This window comes from Thermobia domestica, chromosome 16 (assembly GCF_964235325.1).
Source record: "Thermobia domestica chromosome 16, izTheDome1.hap1.1, whole genome shotgun sequence".
Classification (NCBI taxonomy): Eukaryota; Metazoa; Arthropoda; class Insecta; order Zygentoma; family Lepismatidae; genus Thermobia; species Thermobia domestica.
The window spans coordinates 79899978-79924413 of record NC_137469.1 but is presented as its reverse complement, the minus strand read 5'-3'; the positions used below and the strand labels follow the sequence as shown (position 1 = coordinate 79924413).

The 24436-nt window shown below is 35.6% G+C and overlaps 1 protein-coding gene across 1 annotated transcript in view; it reads right to left on the bottom strand.

The window, feature by feature from the left end:
• LOC145673192 (uncharacterized) overlaps positions 1-24436 on the bottom strand; it is a 473383-nt gene that overhangs the window by 316616 nt on the left and 132331 nt on the right. The window contains exon 2 of the mRNA XM_081742659.1: positions 14141-14305. Within this exon, the coding sequence (XP_081598785.1) occupies positions 14141-14305 (165 nt within the window). The remainder of the gene's footprint in view (positions 1-14140; positions 14306-24436) is intronic.

Here is a 24436-nt window from a genome sequence, read left to right as displayed (position 1 = left end):
AAAACAAAAACAAAAATGTAGTCTATTTATGAACGATTAAAAGTTTTAAAAAACGCATGGGAAGTACCCTCATACACAACCAAGTAAATCTATTGTCTATTGAACCCGGAGATTCAGAGTCGTATTCAGAAAAGCTTCCGATGACTTTCGTCCAGAGACACCTGGATCCAGTATATACTTTATATCCCCCTTTCTGCAAGGTTTATTTTAATGTTGTCCTTCTATCTGCGCCTAGGTCTTCCAAATGGTTCCTTTCTGACTGGGTTTCCAGTTAAAATTTTGAAAGGTATTCTACTTTCTTCCATTCTTGCTACATTATTTGCTATCTAATTTTCTTAAGCTTAATGACTCTAACGATGTTTAGTAAACAGTATAAATTATGCATTTCTCATTATGAAGTTCCCGTCATTTCCCAATCCCGTCCTTCCCGAATATTCCCTTCAGGATTTTATTCTCAAATACTTTCAGTTTGGGCTCTCTTCTCCAAGTAAGCTAATATGTTTCGGAAGCATACACCGCAACAGGCATAATTGTATTTTATATATCTTTAGCTTCAAATTCTGCAATTACATTCGTGAAACTAAATATTTTGGACTGAATAACGCTAATTCCCTTCTTTCAGTCGATATTTATTATTATTTTTTTCGTGAATATGGTTTTGATCTGTTAATGCTGATCCCAGATATTTGAAAGTACCCACTTTGTTGTAAGTATTATTTGATATTTTGACGTATCGATAATTTGCAATATTAATGACACGCCAAACTTCCATGCATTTAGCTTTCTCTATATTTACTTTTAAACCCACGTCTCTGCAGGCATTTAATAAAACATCTGCATTTCTTTCTATTGTTTACTCATCGTCTCCTATCAGATTCACGTCATCAACATACGCCAACCATTCAGCTCTAGGCCCTGGTTGTGGTTGTAATATTTAATTAGCGTATTACAAAACACAATTAAACAATAATGCCGTCAACGCATTCATTTGTTTCAGGCCATTCTTGATGTGAAAGCTCGTGGACAAATATTTTCCTACTCGCATTTTACTTTGAGATTTATTTAGACACATGTTAATTACTCTCTCTAGCTTTTACGGTATACCAACTTCAGAAATATAATATTTCCCTTCTAACCGAGTCGTACGGTTTTCTAAAATCAATAAAGAACTTACGCATCAGAATAGTGTATTCCCATGTCTTTTCGAGTATTTGACGAATAGTAAATATGTGATCGATAGTTGATCGATTTCACCTGAATTCGCACTAATAATCTTCAGTAATTTACTGCTATGGGGTCAATCTTGCTAACAGAATGTTTGAGGGAATTTTATAGGATGTTGACGATAGAGAGATACCTCGATAATTATTAAAGAATCAGTTTGGTCGCCTTTCTTGTGAATTGGAACAACGATTTTTTTCCACCCTTGTGACAGTTCCTCCTTGTTCCAGATGAGTAGAATGAATTTGAGTATCTCGTTCCGAAATTTTCCTCCCTCCAGCTAAATTCAACTAATCAGAAACAACTCTTATCTACACCCAGAAATTCAAGTTTCTTTAATTCCTTTACAAAAATGTCTATTTCTGTTTGATTAGATCCTTGAATATGCTGAGTGCATTTCACTTTCTCCACGAACATTAGAGTTTAGCTGCGTGTTAAGCAAATCCTCAAAGAAATATTCTCATTTCTTCAAAATGCTATCCTTATCCTTGAGAATTGTTCCGTCGGCTTTCTGTAATAAATAAGCGGGAAGGTGATAATCTTTCTTAAATTCATTGATACACAATGACTTGATAAATTCTTCAGACTGACCCTGATATTATAATATAATGCTTTTTTTTATTATTGGTACTATGAGAGTCCTTGTAGTCATACATAAATATAATTTTTTTAAGAAGTATTTTTCTTGAAAACAAAAATTATTTCCTTTAAGTGTTACGATTAAATACGATATGTTTTATTTAGTTTATTATCATTATTTTAAGGTAGTGTATTTTTAAAACTGTATTTTATCTAATTTAACCTTTTAACTTACTATTTACTGTATTTTCACATGTCAATAAAAGTTAAACTATTTTTTGTTGAAAAAATCAATATTCATTACCAGGGTAGGATCTTGTTGACAAGTCAACTTTTTTTATGTTACGCATAGGATAAGGCAACTTCGATTAAAAACGTTATCCATCAACTCTAGGTTCTAAAAATATATTTTTTTAGGATCAACTTTTGGTCACTTTTTGCCGTTCTGAAGTTTCAGGTCTTTTTTTTAATATTTTAAGGTAACTTTTAGGTAACTTATGGTTCTTTATCCTTTTTCTTCTACATAAGGAAATCTTAAAATGAACACTGTTTACGAATGTGAATGCTTCCTGACTATTGGGGTGGAAAAACTGCATTCTTAACAAGTTACTGCGAAACTAACCTGTAGCTGGGTGACGATAGGTGGGGGTTGGTAAATGGCCAAACACATGGTTTTGGGTTGTTGATCACAAAGGATGTGATCACGTGAATAATTAAAAATGGATTAGAAGGCGTACAAAGATTTTAAACAGAGTTTTTATTTATTATTTTTATGTAGTCTACACTTGCAAACTTTTATTGTTTAAGAGTGCTTCCTAGTTTCAACTCGGAAGTGAATTGACGCTTTCAATACTTACAATGCAGTACAATGGGCTGATCAAAGGACATAAATGATCAATGGACTGCAACTAATTGAAACAAAACTTTTTGAATATGAGTGAGAAACGTATTTAAAATCCAATAGGTATTTTTTTTAATGTCAATGTTTAACGAAATAAACGTTTATAAAAACGCAAGATTTAAGGTCAATTTTTTTGAATTTTAGGGTCATTTTACAGGAATTTTTAGGTCATTTTATAGGTCACTTTTTAGAAATTTTTAGGTCAACAAGGTCCGGGCCCTGGTCATTACCAATGGATGGTATTGACTATTGCAATTTTGAAGGTTATATCCAACAATGCCAGTTACAATAGGTGCACTGAAGTTGTGCAAACTTTTACTCCCTTATCTGTAGACACAGATAATGACTTAATGAACAGGCAACATAATTGGAAATTGCGCAAAAAAAAAATGTGTAACGTTGCCATCATTACCATGTGCATTTCGACTAATAAAAACAGTAACCAAAACGCAAGTCGTTCTAGGAATAAAATACCGTGGTTAAGCGGTTAGCGTGCCCGCCTTTGGCGTGGGAGATCCCGGTTCGATTCTCCGCGGAGCTCATGTGGTTCGGATTCCACGTTAATCAGTAGATTCATATCTCATATGAAGGGTAAGGGGAAAAAAGAAGGAATGTCACAAAATTACATTTTTGAGAGAACGGCATTTTAATATTTGAAATCACGTACAAAGAATAGGGTTATTAAATCTTTCGTCCCTTTTTACATGGATATTTCTACATCTACGCGTGCATGGCATATACAATGAAATAGTACCAAGAGTCATTAACAGATAGGACAAAGCACCCGGTAAAGCACATGCATGGACATTCCTTGTTTTTTCCCCTTACCCTTCATATAGTTCGCTGCTGAAAGGGACGTTAAACTTAAAATCAACTCATGAACTGTTATGCCCCACAATTATTCTTGTTTATATCTTTTGCTTTTCATGTTGTTTGTTTATTTGTATCTTTTGCTTTTCTTGTTTCTATTCGTGTTTGTCTATTATGTAGATTTTATTTGTTATATGTCTTGTTATATGTCAACCTACTTCTTGGTTGGTATCCGAAATTAATCTTTGAAAACTAAATTTAATTTATTAAATATCAGAGGAAGAAGAATTTTTTTTTAAAAAAAAGAAGAATTGTAATTGTGAATCAGTTAATTCTTTTAACTGCAAATTTAACGAAAATAATAATTTTAGAACTTATTAATGTGTCTGAATCGTTATCTGGTAAAAGTTATATATTAATCCGTAATTATATAAGTTTTGAACGTGTTGTGGATATTTCTAACGGTGGCAGTAAATTAATAAATATGAATAATTAAATACTTTCTTCTGGGGCTTAGGCCCTTATTCTTCCATACCGCCACTTCACCTTAAAAACATATTCTGATGGAAATTACTGTGTAATCGGCAAGTATACAATCAAAATTCTCGTAATTTTCTGTAAAATGGAATATCTTCGGGCCAAATATCATTTGAAATTAGTTATTGCCTTGGCATGATTTTATAGTAATCATAACGTCTACTATGTTACTGACCCTTTAGTTATATAACTGATACCTGTAATATGAATCAGCGCAGCATTAAACGTAGTCTATGCCATTGGATAAAACAGAGTTAGTCAATAAAGTTTGCATATTGAAACATGAAGTTAGACATCGTATAGTTACAGCAATGCCAAAACGATTATGGTATATACAAAGGCTATATTTAAAGAGATAAAAGATATAATTATAAAGGAATATTAAAGAAGATAAATGTATTTACGGAAGTTCTAAATAGTGTGTTTAATATATGGTAGAATTTATATTTAATGTGTGTTTGCCTTTGTTGAATTTATGAGCTCTGGATAATGCTGACTGTATAAAGAATAACTTCAGTGCTGTAATAAGATAAACTCTGACCATGGGTAATGCTTACGCGAAGATTCTGAACTAATTAATTTCAGTGACCGGAACCAACCCATTTTAAGGTGGTCGTGACGAAGAAAGTTGTCATGAGTGGCATGCCCAATATTAACTACTTGAACTCCTATTTATAATCTGTTCCTTATGAAGATATTCTATAAACAAGCTACTTCAGAACAGTATTATTTGTTTGTCTTCAAATTAGTTGTTATCTATTTAAATTACTTGAAGAGATTTCATACATTCACTCAGTGAGTCACGGTTTCTTTTTCATCTCGCACCGTGCAATGTGAACAAATAAATCTTCATGGTTTCACTTACTTCCGAAATCAAGAATCTGGATCTAAATCCGATTTTCCTCGTTTTGCATAAACGTGGTGGCGACTCAGTTTTAGGGCTAAACCTAACTCCTTGGTCTATATAAAATAAAATTCAGATATGTCAAAATATGGAGCGGTGCAGAGCATTACATAATTTGGCGACCTTTCAGCCAGGATTGGATAAAGAAGTCAAGTCGTCATGAAGATTTTATTAAATTGCTGGAGCGGATGTATGAGATATGAAGGAATTTCGTTGAAATCCCCCCCCCAAATATTAACTGTGAATGCGAGGAAGTAAATATGGTGAGTGTGGCGAGAAAGAAGAAAAGGTGCTATGGTTCTAGAAACTATAAATATAAAGATGTCCAGTGTTGAAGTTGAAAAAGACTTTTTTAAGTGTTGCCGGGAAGTAGTTCCGACGATAAAGAAAGGAGGCAAGAGGAAACTCAATGTACAAGATAAAGTAATTACCTGTGTTAAATGCACAAAATTGTTCCACCAGCGATGTGTGGGAATCATGGAAAATCCAGAAGAACAAGGTATTGAATATTTTTCGAACTGGATCTGTCAAGACTGCCAATCGAAAGGAAGTGAGAATTATAACAAGACAGATAGTGAGGATGATTTTGAAGATATTGCTACAGAAGAAGACAAAGAAAAAGAAAAGGAGAGAGAGCTGGGAAAAGAAGAAGAAGCTCAACGGAAAGAAGTACAAAATTCAAATGAAGAAGAAGTGCCAAACGAAGAAACTAGACAGGAAGAATTGCAGAATTCGAAGGAAGAAGGAAAAATTGAAGAAAAGGCGCAGGCAGACAAAAAAATATTTGTATTCTGAGGGAGTCAGTGGTTTTAAACGAAGCCAAGGAACAACCGAATGCGTCATCATCAGAAGTAAATAACCAAGAAATGTTTAAACTGCTTATGCAACAACTATCCCAGTTTCGATTAGAAGTTGCCAATAATATAACAACATTAGCTAATAATATGCAAACGTTCGGAAAGGAGTTGAAGGAAGAAATACGTGAGGATTTGAATATAGCCATCGGAGACCTGAAGAAAGAAATTGTGGGTATAAAGAAAAAAGAGGAAGAAACGGAGAAACGATTAGAAGATGTTGAAAAAACTGTTGATTCATTAGTCAAAGTTCATGATGACGTCAGTCTGGAAGTAGCCACGATTAAGAGCAGACAAGAGGAGAACTGTCAGAAAATTGAAACAAATACTCGCCGAATTGAAAATCTGGAGGACGAAGTAAAAACTCGTATAACGAAGCTAGAAGAAGAATTGAAGGATCAAAGATCGTGTGAAGAACAGTCTTACATGAATGGGAAGGAAGTATGTCACGAAAATTCTCCGGTAGTACCTATATTACTGAGTTCTGCTACTGTATGTAGTACTACTATCACAACGGTAACCAGTAACCAACAGAATACTTATGTCAATGATTCCTTGATGACTAACAGATCTAGTATTGGTTCCATAGTTACACCTCAACCTGTATGTTCCGTGGTAGAGAACTCTGTGCCTAATAATCCAGTAATGGGGAATAAAACCATTAGTACGATTCCGACAGAAACGTTTGGAACGACAGGACGAATAACAATGAATGACTTAAGCCATTTTCCTAAATTCGACGGTCAGCCCAACGGAACATCAAAAGCTTTTTTGGAAGAGCTCACCCAAACACTGAATCTCTTCACGTTGCGTGAAAACGAAAAACTGGTAATTACACAAAGATGTTTAACTAAAGGAGCCGGAGCATGGTTCAGGAACGTGTTGCCAAATTTTCGTACCTACCAGGATTTTGTCAATAGCTTCAAACGACAGTATTTGTCCCCAAGACTAGAGAGAGTACAAAAGCGGAGATTGCAAAATATGAGACATGAACGCAACCAATATCCTTCTTTGACGGACTTTGTATGGGCAATAGTTGAACGATATCATGCTATAATAACGGATGGGAATGAAAAGGAACTAATGGAAATAATTCTAGACAACATACCGCCAGAAGATGCAAAAATTGTTCGAGCTAACCCTAGTCGAAATGTGGATGATCTGGTACTAAAGATAGCTGATATGGAAGATTACGGTGTTCCGTGGAATTATAATGAGTCGATGAAACCTAGATACTTAGGGAATACTAAGCCATATATGCGAACCCCACAAATAAGATATGCGAAAAGGATGAAGATGGATTCTGCATCACAAACAGAGAACCCGGATAATAAGCCATCGTTTGCTAACGAATCACCCTCTGAGAACATTAACAAGAACAAATGGAGATATAACTACGGACCAGCTTAGCCAGATATGAGAAGAAATAATCGAGGATGGTATATGAATCCGTATGGTCCTCCACCGCCTTGGTGGAATAGAAGACGAAATTTCCGAACAGGTAGAAACCAGAATGGGAACTCCAATGATACAAGAGTTAATGATTCTGAATTGGAGAAAATTAATGTGTCATCATCTACTACTGATGCGCTAAATCCGATTCAGAATCCGCAATCGGGAAACTAACGCCGCAGCCTACGGAAACAGGGGTAGGAGGCTGCGATCGAAATGTATCCCCTGATATATCTACCAATGATGACATCGCACGTAACCCGAAACAACTGGGTAAAGATATTCACCAATTATATGGTAATTTTATATTTAAAGAAGATCCTGATTTGTATGATCCTGAGGAAATGAGGAGGAAGCAATTGCAAGATGATTATTGCAATTCACTGAAGAATAAAATAAAAGCAGAACCATCTGAACATATTAAATTATTTAGATCCTTGCTGTTCGTTAAGAACGTGAAACGTGGGAGTTGGCTTCTGGTAGTGCCCCAAACTATGGCTAAGGACATTGTTCGTCGAATCCATCAGAAGGGTCATTTTGGTGAAAAGAAGTGTTTAGCTTTTTGTAAATCAATTTTCTATTGGAAAACTTTGAAAAAAGACATGATACACTGTATCCAAGACTGTTTAGAGTGTGCTAAAACTAAACCAGCGAATCGGAAAATCCAATGTGAAACATATCATCTGAACGCAAATTATGTACACGATAAAATTTGTTTAGACTTAGAAGGTAAACTTCCTAACAGTCATGGTTTTCAATATATTTTATCCATTGTCGATGTATACTCACGCTTCGTTTGTTTCTATCCACTACGTAAAGCTAACACCTCGGAAATAATTCGAACGTTAGAAAAATACTACTTTTATGTATTCCCTTACCCATCTTCCATTGTAACCGATCAAGGAGCACAATTTACCTCGGCGCAATGGGAAAAGTTTTGCCAGGAACGTAAAATTAAGCATTGCCTAACATCTCCGTATAATCCTAGAGGAAACGGTATCATAGAAAGAAAACATCGAGATCTTAACCGAATTATAAGACTGTATTGTGCTGAAGAATAAAGTAAATGGAGCAAGATGTTGAAATCAATACAAGATCTTTTAAATAATTCCGTGAATACCATGACACAACAAATTCCTGCCGAAATCTTTCTCGGACATTCATCTGTCGACAGATTTAAGAAAGCGTATAATTGGCCGGAGGAATTATATCCTTTGGATATACACGATAGGATCATAACCTTACGAAACCCTGTTCTGCCGAAATCATCTACAAATGCTACGAGTGAGAAAGATATTGTGCTGAAACCTGGAGATTTAGTTATGAAAAAGACACACTATTTATCATCTGCGTTCAAAAGTGAATCAGCAAAATATTTGAACTGCTATGTGGGACCTTATTTAGTAACTAAAGTGTTACGTAATTGTGCAGTGCTGGATACTCTAGACAATAAATCGATTGGAACTCATAACTTCCGAAACTTGAAACTTTTCAAATGTTCACCTGAGGAGAAAATTAAACTAATGGAAAAATATACTATAGAGGCGACTTAAAAAAAATATCACTGATAATTTTTTTTCTTGAAGGAGGGGGAAAATTGTTATGCCCCACAATTATTCTTGTTTATATCTTTTGCTTTTCATGTTGTTTGTTTATTTGTATCTTTTGCTTTTCTTGTTTCTATTCGTGTTTGTCTATTATGTAGATTTTATTTGTTATATGTCTTGTTATATGTCAACCTACTTCTTGGTTGGTATCCGAAATTAATCTTTGAAAACTAAATTTAATTTATTAAATATCAGAGGAAGAAGAATTTTTTTTAAAAAAAGAAGAATTGTAATTGTGAATCAGTTAATTCTTTTAACTGCAAATTTAACGAAAATAATAATTTTAGAACTTATTAATGTGTCTGAATCGTTATCTGGTAAAAGTTATATATTAATCCGTAATTATATAAGTTTTGAACGTGTTGTGGATATTTCTAACGGTGCTTGGCATGATTTTATAGTAATCATAACGTCTACTATGTTACTGACCCTTTAGTTATATAACTGATACCTGTAATATGAATCAGCGCAGCATTAAACGTAGTCTATGCCATTGGATAAAACAGAGTTAGTCAATAAAGTTTGCATATTGAAACATGAAGTTAGACATCGTATAGTTACAGCAATGCCAAAACGATTATGGTATATACAAAGGCTATATTTAAAGAGATAAAAGATATAATTATAAAGGAATATTAAAGAAGATAAATGTATTTACGGAAGTTCTAAATAGTGTGTTTAATATATGGTAGAATTTATATTTAATGTGTGTTTGCTTTTGTTGAATTTATGAGCTCTGGATAATGCTGACTGTATAAAGAATAACTTCAGTGCTGTAATAAGATAAACTCTGACCATGGGTAATGCTTACGCGAAGATTCTGAACTAATTAATTTCAGTGACCGGAACCAACCCATTTTAAGGTGGTCGTGACGAAGAAAGTTGTCATGAGTGGCATGCCCAATATTAACTACTTGAACTCCTATTTATAATCTGTTCCTTATGAAGATATTCTATAAACAAGCTACTTCAGAACAGTATTATTTGTTTGTCTTCAAATTAGTTGTTATCTATTTAAATTATGTTATTGAAATCCGAAATTTACTTGAAGAGATTTCATACATTCACTCAGTGAGTCACGGTTTCTTTTTCATCTCGCACCGTGCAATGTGAACAAATAAATCTTCATGGTTTCACTTACTTCCGAAATCAAGAATCTGGATCTAAATCCGATTTTCCACGTTTTGCATAAACGTGGTGGCGACTCAGTTTTAGGGCTAAACTTAACTCCTTGGTCTATATAAAATAAAATTCAGATATGTCAAAATATGGAGCGGTGCAGAGCATTACAGAACAAAATAATGGATCATAATAGCGTTTTCAGTTATCGCTATTATATGTGTGCACGGGTGTCGTTAGAGATGGGACGGGGCTACATACCCTAGTCAATATTTTTTTCTGTATCATGTCTAACTGTAAGATTGCCAGTAAGATTAACACTATAAGAAAATAATTATTGGGAAACTGTAAGGAAAACACAATTATTTATATTTAAAAAAATAAATATTTCTAGAAGTTCAATTTAAATATCGTGGACAGGCGTGCTAGAAATCCACACGGAAACTGCCATGAAAATGACGTCGAAAGTGAAAGGAATTTCAAAGGCCGAAAGACCAGCAGAAGTCAAAAGAAGCGAGTTCGTCATGAGGAAATGCGCTGAGTTTAGGAATTCACAGATAAACCATACAACAGATAAACCATATGACATATATATATATATATATATATATATATATATATATATATATATATATATATATATATATTGCTTTGTAAATATTAGACTACAATACAAGTATATCTCACAAAGGAATGGCGTTTATAAATTTTATTTCGGCGCAAAGTTTTTCAGCCACAATTTCCTGAATCCTGTTGTTGACAACGTTGCAGTGAAAATTTGCGCAATTTCAGCACTTTCTCTGCTCCTCATTAATAAGTCACAGAGTACAGAGATTATCAACGATCTAATTCTTAGAAAAATTTGCGCAATATCGTTGCACCGGTTACAATGCTTTTAAAAATTAGTCGCTTTATAATTCCAAATATATTCGCTTTGTCAATATGTGAATGTACAGAGTGAAAAATAATTTCTAAAGAGAGAATTCCATAGTAAATTATCAACGAAAACTCTTAACATATGGGCAGGAAAATACAAACATGGAACATATACATGCTTTAAGATAATACTTTATAAAGTCACTTCAAGAGCCCGAGAATATTGGTTTCCTCACTACGGCCGATAGTACTCTCATTTTCTGATCCGGTTTATTCTATATTTACATCAATACCAGTCAATCAGTGTTCTTCTTGACTGGCAACTTTGCTTTCACTAATCTGTTAATCAAAATGATCTAGTTCTACTTAAAATAATAATAATAAACTAGAACTCACTCTACCAGTGATGGATCTAGAAGATAAAAACTGGGGGGGGGGGAAGCAGCCAGAACCCAAACTAAGATAGATATATCATGAGTTTACTATAAACTTTCAAAAATATATAAATAATAGCTTACATCATTTTTGTCAGTTAAAAAAAAATCTGGCGGGGTCAAGGCCCTCCTGGCCTGGGTTGGATCCGCCACTCTTCTACAGACAACCAGTTAGATATCGGTAATGTCGTATTCAAGGTCCGTCTTAGGAGGTACGGGATCAGACTGGTAAAAAAATTTGGTCGTCCCCGGGTTGTAGTCAACTTCCACCAAGGTCTGTTGAGGTCCAAAAGTATAGAAAAATCTATTATGTTTTATCGCGCGGAGCTCAACTGGAGCAATTCCTCCAATTGCCTTAAGACTGATTTTGGTTGTATTAGTTGTGCTTCTCAACGGAAGCTCTGCAAATTAAAGAACATATATAATTGAACTATTCTCCATTACAGGACAAGAATACCAGAAAGCAAAATGGGATTCTTGATGGATAATCACGCTTTATACCAGTGATGCCAACCCGTGGGGAAAACCCCATATTGTTTGATTTTTAGACAATGATTTCTCGAAATGGGATAAAGGAAATTTTCGTCCAAAAATGTAGGATTTATGGGATTTTTCATATTCTATTTCATTGATACCAACGGGGGCGCGGTGGCTCAGTGGTAGAGCGTTCACCTCTGGTGCTTGGGGTCTCGGGTTCGATCCCAGCCCCCGCCAAGTGAACTTTGTGGTGGACAAACACCGTGCTCGTGGGTTTTCTCGGGGTTCTCCCGTTTCCTCCCACTTTCTTCATTCCACAATTTCACTCATCTCTCACCATCACCGTCTCCTTTAGCCTAACCGGCATAACCGTGGGACGTAAAACTTAAAGATTTCATTTTCATTGATACCAACAAAATTGTCAATAGGTGAGGAGTAGATAAATAAATTTTTAATAAACATGAAATTAACGCTAATTGTCAAATTTTGTTAAAGTTATTTGTGCAGTGACTTGTGAATCTCAAAAAAAAAAAAAAAAAAAAAAAAAGAAAAAAGAAAAAAAACAAGCGCAAGGAACGTTAATTGTGCTCTGGTTAAAACAAAAAGAGAAATGAAAAAAGCCAGAATTAATGGAAGAAAATAAATGAGAAACATCCAACTTTCAAAACATTATATACGAAATGACTGAAGAACGAAATATATTTAGTTTTGTTACGTTCAGTAGATTCTGACACAAAAGCGTGGTAGAAATACTCCACTCATAACAAAATGTACTTATTTTCATCAGCATTTTCAATTGCCTCTTGCAATTAAGGAAAATATTTGTTCATAAAGTGTTTGATAAATATAGATGATCATTTTTTTTTTTGATAATTCATTCATATATTGAAGAAAATGATTGATATATATTACTAATTTTACTATTCATATTTTCTAGTTTTAGAAAATTTTGTTATTAGTGCAGCGTGGGAAATTCAAGGACAGAGTGGGGGGCCGCGGTGGCTCAGTGGTAGAGCGTTCACCTCTAGTGCGTGGGGTCCAGTGTTCGATCCCATCCCCCGCCATGTGAACCTTGTAGTGGAAAAACACTGTGTGTGTGGGTTTCCTCGGGGTTCTCCCGTTTCCTCCCACTTTCTTCATTCCACCATTTCATTCATTTCTTATCATCACCGTCTCCTTTAGCCCAGCCGGCATAACTGTGGGACGTAAAACTCAAAGATTTCATTTCATTTTCAAGGACAAAGTGGGAATTCCTGCCTCTCGAAATGTGATTTTCTAACGTTTCAGATTGGCGTCACTGCTGTATATTTGCCCTACTCGTCGCTCCTTGTGCTAATCATAACAAACAGAAAGAGAAACGAAAGAAAGAAACGTATGTCAAAACCATTACCAACTGAAGGTACTTGATTCAGGACAAGTTGCTTGCAGCCCAAAAGTCACTAGATTTGTAACAAAATCGCCAAATCATTATTTACAAATCAGAAAAAAAATTGCCGATCGGATAAACTTTTTTTTATCTCTTGTTTCAAAAGTCAAATTCCCTAGATTTAGCAACTTCTCCCCCAAATTGGAAACACTTTGGCAACACATCATTTAAAAATCAGAAAAAAATTGCCGATCGGATAAACTTTTTTTTTTTTTTTTTTTGTCTGTTGTTTCGAAAGTCAAATTCCCTAGATTTAGCAAATTCTCCCCCAAATTGGCAACACCTCTTCATTGTAAAAATGAATATTTTAAGCGTGGTGCTACGCTACGTAACTAGTGATATCACACAACAAAATGTAGAAATTCGTGGTGAATTTTTTGTAAGCACTGAAATCCCTGAGATAATTCGGGATTTTAAGTTAAAGGTTTCCTTTTTTAATGTGTTGTGAAAATGATTAAAATCAGTAATTTTGTTCGAACTTATGAATGAATATTAATCGCTGTATATTAGATAATCCCACATTACTCAAAAGCAAAGCTGGTTGCATACAAAAAGGATGATACCAATATTTAAGCTGAAACAAGCGAGCTAAGTTTAAAAATATAGAAATATATGAAAACAATAGAACCAACTTAATGCCGCTGTACAAAATTTCATCATTGTATAATGTCGGGAAATGAGTTAAAGTTGGAACATTTTTGGACACGGTTGCGCGATTGTTAAGCTAAACAAAAGCATGTAAAAATCATTTTCACTTTTAAGTATACACTTGTGATTTTTAAATACTTAACAAAAAGAATTGAGTTCAAACGTCTTTGACGTGATGACAACTTGAAAAACACAATAAAATAGAGATCTGATAGCGCAGACAAAACTCATAAAATTCTTCTGGATCATAAAATTTTCAAGATAAAGATAAAAAACTATGCATTTATTAACTTACTTCTCTTTTCCGAGAGAGCTTGAAGGAATGCAGTGATTACATCATATTGTTTGTCCCTCTTGGAAACAAGACCATCACGTCGTTTTAGTTGTTTCACTAACAAACTTCCAGCATAGTGCACGTGTGTCTCTAGTGTCGCCACCATCATTTGAAGTTCAGTGACATCTGTTGGAAAGAGATGGGAACTACATGAAAATGACAGCAACTTACACAATTTATATTCCAACACACACAGCCCTTCTCTGTTATATTCATTCATTTTATGAATCTTCAAGGAAAAAAATATTTTCTATCAATCAAGGTTACTAGGAATCACTGCCAACAGTAGTGTCGTATATTTTGTCATCCAGGTGCAGGTACACTCAAGCATATCGCGAGAAATGCGCTTAAAAATAAAACAAATGAAATTGCTACTAAACGCATTAATCACCGTAATGTTAATATCAAGAGAGCTCTCCGTGTTACATTTGAATGCCAAATTTACCATTATTGTAGCATACATACGTATATTAATCTGATAATGTCAAGAATCAATGACATTCACTGGCGTAAGAAAAGAGAAGTTTCTGGGTTTTCACCCCTTTTGAGCAAGGTATCATGGATAAATAAGAATTTACTATATTAAGATGTGGACAGAACATCACTCGTGTCCTGAAACGATGCAACTGGATTTTTGAACCCATTCTCTAGATTAAATTCTGTGTGCGCCACTGATAGTATTACTATTATTATTATTATTTTGGCCGCCTAAAGATACTCTTCCATTCAAGCGCATTTCAGAAACTTAAATTCTCCATTATTCAAATTATAAGTAACTACAACAAAAATAAATTATGTAATTTATTACTAATTAATTAAAATTTCTAAAATTGTTATCATGGGTCCTGATTCTGGGAGCAAAGCTCGTCTGAAATTCGCTTGGGCCTGAAGTATTTACATTAAAAATGTTTCATTCCACCATATCACTCATTTCTCATCATCACCGTCTCCTTTAGCCTAACCGGCATAATCGTGGGACGTAAAACTCAAAGATTTCATTTTCATTTTTCTCATTTATGTTACGTTAGAGTTGAGTTGAGTTGATTTTGAGTTTAACGTCCCGTTCAGCAGCGAGGCTACATGAGACGTGGACCTACTGATTAACGTGGAATCCGAACCACATGTGCTCCCGGCGGGAATCGAACACGGGCCTCCCACGCCAAAGACGCATACTCTAACCGCTTAGCTCTATGTGTTACGTTAGAGTATCTGACAACGAAACACTCAAAACTTATACAGAATTTGGCGTCACTAATTGCTATTGATTAAAGAACGAACGTAGTTGTCTTTTCATTGTTCGCAGTAGACAGTACAAGCATAAGTAAAACGGATTCTTGTAAACAGGGGCGTCCGCAGGCTTTCTTCAAGGGAGGTGGTAAAGCCGACACACAATTGCAGTCGCGAATATACACACACACTTAATACATGATATGAAACAACAGCCATTTACGCACATATCCTTATTAAGTTTAGTAAATAAACGATAGTATTTAATATAAAGTTATTAAGAACTGCAGTATAAGTAAGCAAATTTTATACTTCCGGCCTGGTCCAACCCACTTTTGTTTACCCTCGCTGATCCTGTTTATCCTCGCTGTTGAACGTTAATCCCTGTGTATTAGACAATCCCGCATTCCTCAAGAGTAAAGCTGATTGCATATGAAAAGACATATCAATATTAAGTTGAAACAAGAGATCCAAGTTTTAAAATGTAAAAATATACAAAAGCAGTAATGGAATCGACTTAATGTCGCTGTGCAAAATTTCATCATTGTATGATGTCAAGAAATGAGTTAAAGTTGCAACATTTTAGTACACGGTTGAACCACTGTTAAGTTAAGGAAAAATACGTAAAAATAATTTTTACTTTTAAATATCACTTGTGATTTTTAAATACGTAACACTGAAAGGGCTCAAATACTTTTCATAAACCTATTGTCTCAATACAGAGAAGAGACATTTCAGCTAATAGAATACGACAGACACATAGCTAGTTGTTCTTACGAAAGTGTACACAGTGCGTTGTAGTGTGCAATGTCTGCAGATGTTTCATTATGGTACATTACATAATAATTGTTCATGTAGGGTATACTCGTCTTATAGAAGTTTTTTTTTTTTTTTTTTTTTTTTTTTTAATAATTACTGTTTGTTGTAAACAGTAAATACGAGGGTGAGACAAATGTTAGTTGCACTGCTTAAGAAAATGAAATAGGAAGGAAATGGACAATAACATTTTTTCCATTCACGTAAAGTTACATTCACAATCTACTTTTTTCCGTAATTACCTCGGTTATTTAAGCATTTGTCGAGGCGTGGTACAAGCTTTTCTATGCTTTCTGGAAGGGAATTCCGTCAAATTCCCGATAACCATTCTTAGTTTACAGCTTTCACCTCGTCATTCGAGTGGTATCGTCGGTTGCACCACTTCGCGATAGCTTGATGTGACATTGCATTTTCACCACACATTTCATGCAACTGCCGATACATTTCAGTGCAGTTACACAGTCTCGTTCACAAAAAACGAATCACTGCACGCATTTCCAATTTGGACGCCATTTGCAGCTGTTGAGACAAGGATCTTATAAAATAGAGGATCTGCCCTTACAACATAATCTTGAAGCCATACGTCACAGTTTCGCCACCCCTACTCTGCCCACTCCCGCCCAATGGGATCGCAATGTTTTGACGAGCCAACAATCATGGCGGAAACGAAAGTATCCAATCAGACAATGGCAGAAACGAGAGTAGCCAATCAGACGTGCCTATGCTCGGTTGTTTTTTTGGCTCCATCGATTTAATAGGATGAAGATACATATGGGCAGATCCTCTATTTATAACATCCTTGTGTTGAGACATGTTTACGACTGATTATCAGAACACCTCCACTTGCCTCGTGAAAGCCGCTACGTCACACGATACAGCTACATGTTTCCAGTGTTGCCACATGGTTTCATCAAAATAGCTATGACCGAAAATATTTACGAAGGAGTGCAACTAACTTTTTGACTGACTCACGTATAACTGATCGTAGGGATCACATAATTTTCCATGTAAAATAGAAAAAGTATTAGAGAGCTATTTAGTAAGTAGGGAAATAGTTCAAAAACCATTTAACGGCGAGGAAACTGTTATGTTTATCATACATCACTTACTAGAAACTACTTCGCAAGGATAGCTCTTCTCGTATTGTTTAATTTAGTGGCACGTTAATATAAAAACAATCCAAAAATTATAAATAACTAGCTGTTATGCCCGTTCTTCGCATGGAACAGATAAAATATCAATGTAAACAAACCGAACAACGAAAGCACAAGTAAGACACATTTCTAAAATTTGATCTATTTTGTGTGAATGTATACCCAACAACGTAGATGTGTTTTCATTGGAATGGCCGATGGGGACTAAATTTAAACGTAAACACTATCGGGAGTGTCACTATACATCCGGACGACCCCGATATATATGGATTCGACACAAATACTGGTCATTTTCTACTACTTTTACACATCCCGATAAACGCCTCCTATGACTCCCTGGTTCCAATTTTCAAACCACAACGCCTCTGGCCCTCAGCCGATGGGGGCTGTATTTGGAAGTCAACGCCTATTGGAGTATCAAAATTCATCTCAGCGACAGCGAAAACTGTGGATTTGACACTAATATCGGTCATTTTGGATTATTTTTACTGTCTCGATGACCCTCTATTATGGCCCCTGTTCCTTAGCTGATAGGGGCTAAATTTGAAAGTAAACGTGATTTTGAGTTTCACCATTGAGCTCAGCGACCCCAACAAATATGGATTTCACACTAATATTGGTCACTTTTGATTATTTTTACGTCTTCGTAACACCCCTCCCCGCAGGTAACTCCACGGCCCGCGTGCAATAGCGGCTGAATTTGAAAGTCATCGCTAATGAAAGTATCACCATTGATCTCAGCGACCGCGAAAACTATGGATTTAACACTAATATCGGTCATTGTAGATTATTTTTACACGTCTCGGTGACCCCCTTAATTATGGCTCCCGTTCCTTAGCTTATGGGGGCTAAATGTAAAGTGAACACTATCTTGAGTTTCACCATTGAGCTCAGCGACCCCGAAAACTATGCATTTGACATTAATACCGGTCTTTTTAAATTATTTTTACATGTCTCGTAATCCCCCTCCTGGGTGCCTACAGTGGTGGATGAATTTGAAAAACATCGCTAATGGAAGTGTCACCATTGATCTCAGCGACTGCGTAAACTATGGATTGGACACTAATAACGGTCATTTTCTACTACTTTTACATGTCTCGGTATCCCCCCGGTGACTCCCGGACCTCAGCTGAATAGGGTGAATTTGGAAGTTCATGCGATCGGAGTTTCGCCATTGATCTCAGCGACCGCGAAAACTATGAATTCGATACTAATATCGGTCATTTTCTACTACTTTTACATGTTCCGGTAAACGCTCCCTGAAACCCCCTGGTTCGAATTTTGAAAAAAAAGAAAAACGCTTCGCGTTGATCTAGGGCCTGGACCAAGGTATCCGTGACCAAAATTTGGTAACTCTCGGTCAACTTGTCTGGTCCCTAGGCCTGTACCGGTAAACGCTCCCCTGACACGCTCCTGGTTCGAAATATGAAAAAAAAAAAAAAAACGCTTCGTCTTGATCTGGGGCCTGAACCAAGGTACCCGTGACCAAATTTTGGTAACTCGGTACACTCGTCTGGTCCCCAGGCGTACACATACATACAGACAGACAGGCACAAACAAACTCTTTATTTTATTTTTATTAGATAATAACATTTTAGGTAAATGTCTGCTACCCTAAACATAATTTCGGTTGCCTAAAGCCCAGACAAAATTAATTCTAAGAGGATAACAAAATATTTTTTAGAGTTAAAGCATAAAAACATAATATATATTTTTAACAAGAACTTTAGGAATGACCAAAAATGCATCAAAAGATTGCGATCTTGGCCAATAATTAGTATTTGGATCAAGGGCCACAAAAGTTTTGAAGGGCCCCTAAATCGAGTTTCCTTTTTATTTTTTTTAAGGTATAACCACATCATAATGAGTTAAGCGATAGTTTGGATTTGGCTACACTATATATTGTTCTCCAGTAGGGATGCGCACGAGACAAGATTTGTGACTGTCTCGTCTCGAAAATATGCTGTAAAAGTGATGTCTCGACTCGAAAAATGTATATTTCTCTATTGGAAGAGCCGTGTCTCGACTCGAATTTTATCAGAAAAATCCTGACTCGACTCGTCTCGTGCGCATCCCTATTCTCCAGATATAAGGCCTCTGAAATATATTGGATCTTTTGATCCGAAAAAATAAATCAAAATTCTTGAAAAAATTGCTATCAGTTTACGGGTAATTGTTAATCAAATTATGATTGCAAACAAGAATTATTTTTAATTTTAAGATTTACTTCCAGCAACGATAAAAAGCTACGTATTTAACAAAGGGTATTTTAAATAGTAAAAAGAAAATAGTTTCCATGCATACCTACATATAGGCCCGCCCAAGTTTCAAAGTTAAGAATTTAAAATACAACTGCAATTCTGTGAGGAACAGGACAAAAAATAACAGTGAATGTAAATTTTAACGTATGTACGGTCAGTGCCTGTACACTCTGGATCACAAAAATTCACGTCTGATTCAGTTCATAGAAGATTTGCTACGCTGAATTGCTTTTTGAATTTTATTGTCTGAAACCTCGTGTTTGACAAGAAAATCTTTTGTTTGCGTATAACTTGCAATTACCTATTTAGTGTAATGCAGATGAAGATTGAGAGTGACATAGTTCCATTGTTAATCATTGCTTTGTTATTACTGCAATGTGTACAGGGTTTTCATAAAATATGGACGGATTTAATTCGCTTATAATTTACATAAAAATGCTCATATTGAAATCAAATAAAGTGCAAACGGTAGCGGAAGGATTAAATTTTTACCTGTAATCTGCACCAGCTCAGTTCATTCACCGCCACACCTCCAACTGGGCGCCATTTACGTCCACACATTCGCGTAGGCGGCGCTGGAATCCACTCACAGCGTTCCGCCGTGTTTGATCCGAAATGCCAGCCACAGACGCCTTGATTTTGTCCTTTAAGTTCTCCAAACCACTTGGCTTCTTTGCATAAACTTCCGTTTTCACATGACCCCAAAGCCAGAAGTCGCAGGGGGTAAGGTCGGGTGATCTTGGCGGCCAAGCGGTCGGGCCACCGCGGCCAATCCATCGGTTAGGGAATTTCTCGTCAAGGAACTGTTGCAGGCGATGTTGGCGGCCTCCCACTTCGAGGACAGTCCAGGACGCTTCCTGTCTCCAAGAACTTAGCATGCCACTTTCGGATTGCACTCTCAGTCGGTGCCGGCTTTTTGAACTCTTTGGTGAACTTTCGACACACCAGAATTGGTGATTTTAGCTCTGCGTACCACAGAACACATTGCGCTTTCTCTTTCACCAACGCCATCTTTGATACAGTAAAAAAAATAGTCTTCTCAGAGGAGTTTTTCATTTATTTATTTCTTTAAAAGACACACACACCAATACAGTTTACAACTTACTTTTAACAGTCAACATTGAAACAACAATGGATGGAATTTGGTAAGAAACTGACCCTTGCCCTCCCTCTCCCTCTCTCAACGTGTTCAGAGTTGCCGCTTATCTAACAGTGTTGCCAGCTAAAAATTTAATCCTTCCGCTACCGTTTGGACTTTATTTGATTTCATTATGAGCATTTTTATGAAAATTATAAGCAAATTAAATCCGTCCAGACTTTATGAAAACCCTGTATTTGTATAACTTTATATTATTTTACAAACTTAAGTAAACTCAATTCATAATATTGATGAATATCATTTGAATGCAATTTCATGGTATGGAAGAAATTGTGATGTACCTATATAAAACATTAATATATGAAAAAAAGGCATTTTAGAATAGCACTAGCAGAATGGTAGTTCGTCGTACGGGAAGAATTAAATTTATGACAAATATTTCAAAGAAGTATAGAAACTTTCTGGATTCCCAATATTAGGCTTTTTCTGTGCCTAACTGTTCGAGGGAACTGACGAATGGCGGAAAATATTTTGAAATTAACTTTCCCCCATATAGATGAAATTTCGAGAAATTTAGTCGTCGACTCAAACAGACTATTTATACAAAATTTCAATTTTGTAGCCCTGTTTCGGAAATCTGGTAAATAGGGAAAAAAATAAGTACTTTCAAAGGCGCAGTCTTTTAAATTTCTCAATGGATGCTCACGCTTCGGCGCTAACGTCCCATATTCTTTTTATTATTTTTTTTAGTAAGTCCAATAGGCCAATGGTTCTCAAATTCTTCCTGAGAGATGAGAAAGGCTATCAAGAGCTGCTAAAATAAAATGGACCGTGAAATTATTTTTAAATTTGCAGATTTAAAAAACAAATAATTTTATTTTAATTTATTTTAGCACGATTTCCTGAACTTTATATTGAACAACATTTCTAAACATTAAGATTTTGTTTGTGAATTTCAAACGTGTTTAGCAATATTGGCCAAATAAATAGACAGAAAATTATTAAAATAATAATGATTTGAGTTAAACCTTTAGAACATTAGAGAATAATTTGAGTGAAAATAGAAAATGATTCAATTATCTTATAATTTCCGTAAAGAATCTTACGTTAATTTACATTTTTAAAAATATAAATTAACAATATGAAACATCAAGTTCTTTAAAGAAATAATTATAGAAAATTACTTTCACAATTACCATTATCGTTGTAATGTTAGTATATCTCTCGATTCTCGATGTGATGTTAACCACCATTATCGTTGTAATGTTATACATGTATCTCTTGATCCTCGATATGACGTTAACCTGAAGAGTGTTAAAATATGGATTGATAAATGATTATTCAACATTTATTATACAATCCCTATCTCAAATTTAACCTGGGATCACATGCGCTATAGCTTCTTTTTATTATTCACCGCATGAAAGTTTAATTTCGAAGTTAATTCTAACACAAAAATTCAATGGGTGCTCACGAGTGCTTAAGCCCTGGAGAACCCACGTAGTCGGCGCCTATGAGTACTTTCATCCTTTAGGGATAGCAATTCATAATACTCTACTTTACTCTGAACCTAGGATACATGGAAAGTATTTATACAAAATTGTAAGTTTTTGAGTCTAATAACTTCGGAGATTTTATAATCGAAAAAATAAATAAATAAATAAACTCTTACATTTCTTAGGTGTTGCATTTCGTACACTTCGCCTTTTGATCAGTCTCTAGACGAATACTATATGATAACATCCAATTACGAAAATATCATTGTTTTAATTTTTTTTAAAACCATAACATTTATTTTAAATATTTCAAAAACATTTTATTGATTAAATTTAATTGGTGATAACTAATACTATTTACTTGGCAATAGGCTATAGAAAAATTCAAATTGAGACTTTCAAACATTAATATAATAAGTATTAGTGCTTGTGGTAATGATCATAAATTTTAGTATCACATGATTGTGAAGATTTAGAACTTAAGATATTTCGGTTAAGTTAAGAGGATACCAAATTGATCATCTATTTGTTACCACTTTTTTTTTTTCCCTGGAGGCCTAATTTGAGCACCGTCATCGTATTCTCCTTCTTTACTTGCTCATATTTCATTTGTTCAAAAATAAACGGATTTGGAATTTAGATTTCTGGGTATCTCTGGCCATTATCACGTACAAGGGATAACATCCCTCGGTGAGCACACTATCCGGGGAAAGGGTAGGAAGAAAGGATTGGGGAAACGGCCTGGAACCTATACGTGAGGTACCACCCCGGCATTTGCCTGGTGTGAATGAGGAAAACATATTCAGAATGGCTGTAATGAAAACGCTTCTTACACTTTTTCGACCGAGCGTCCCCACCGAGAATCGAACCCGCGACCACTCGCACCAACGGCGAGAGCGTTAGTGACTACACTACGTGGGCCACTTGTTCAATAAACGTGTCAGTTTAGATGATGCCTAGAAAATCGTCTGTTCCATTTGGAATGTCCGCTTCCACTTTATTAGTGGTCCTGTCTTGTGTATTATCACATTCTAATTGATTGAAATGTAATGGAAAAGTTGAACTTCGAGGAAATCAAGATTATTATAATTTCCATTATTTCCACGTTTTCTTTTTACTGTCCGCCATTTTAAGCGAAACGATGATTAAGTAAAACAAGGATTTTTGTTTCATCTAAAATGACGAACACAAGTATTATCATTTATCTGTCATAATTAACTGTATGCTATAATTGTTTAGACGAAACAAGGATTAGGCTAAATGATACAAAATCAGAGGTAAGATACCGAAATATTTCATGTTAAGCTTTGCTGTTCTTTTTGCATAAGCTTTTAAAATTTGGATTCTATACATTCCAGCAGATGAAATGGACTTTGTATTAACATCACGGGAAGGTATTTGGTCTAGGAATTAATTCGTGTGGTTGGTACGCACACATTGAAGCTGTAGTACAAACACAAAATACATAAATACCTTAAGAAAAATATTGTCCATCGCTAGCCACCACTTTCGCCCATCTGTCAGGCAATGTACGAATTCCGTGGCGAAAGAAGTCCTCATCCTTGGAAGCGATCCAGTCAGAGACCCATGTTTCGATATCTTCTGAAGAAGTAAACCGCTGTTCAATCAAATCGTTGTTCATGCAATCGAACAAGTAGTAGTCCGAAGGAGCAACGTCTGGTGAATACGTCGGGTGGGGTAAAACTTCCCATCCGACATTTTCTAAATAGGTTTTGACCGGTTTTGCGACATGTGGGCGAGCGTTATCATGTTGAACAATAAGTTTATCATGTCTGTTCTCCCATTCTGGTCGTGTTCTGGCCAGAGCTTGCTTCAAACGCATTAATTGTCGTCGATAACGTTCTCCATTCATAGTTTCACCCGGTTGCAGCAGCTCATAGTACACCATACCTTTCATATCCCACCATATGCACAGCATAACCTTTGCACAGTGAATATCTCGTTTTGGTTGTTATGGACCTGGTTCACCTGGTTTCACCCAGGCCTTTTTTCGTTTAGGGTTCTCGTAATGGATCCACTTCTCATCACCCGTAATAATTCGATGCAGAAACCCCTTTCTGCTCTGTCGTTGAAGCAGCAATTCGCAAATGGTTTTTCGTCTTTCAACCTCTGTGTCTTTCAATTCATGTGGAACCCAATGTGACATCTTTTGAATCATTCCCATGGCTTTCAAGCGTTTGGAG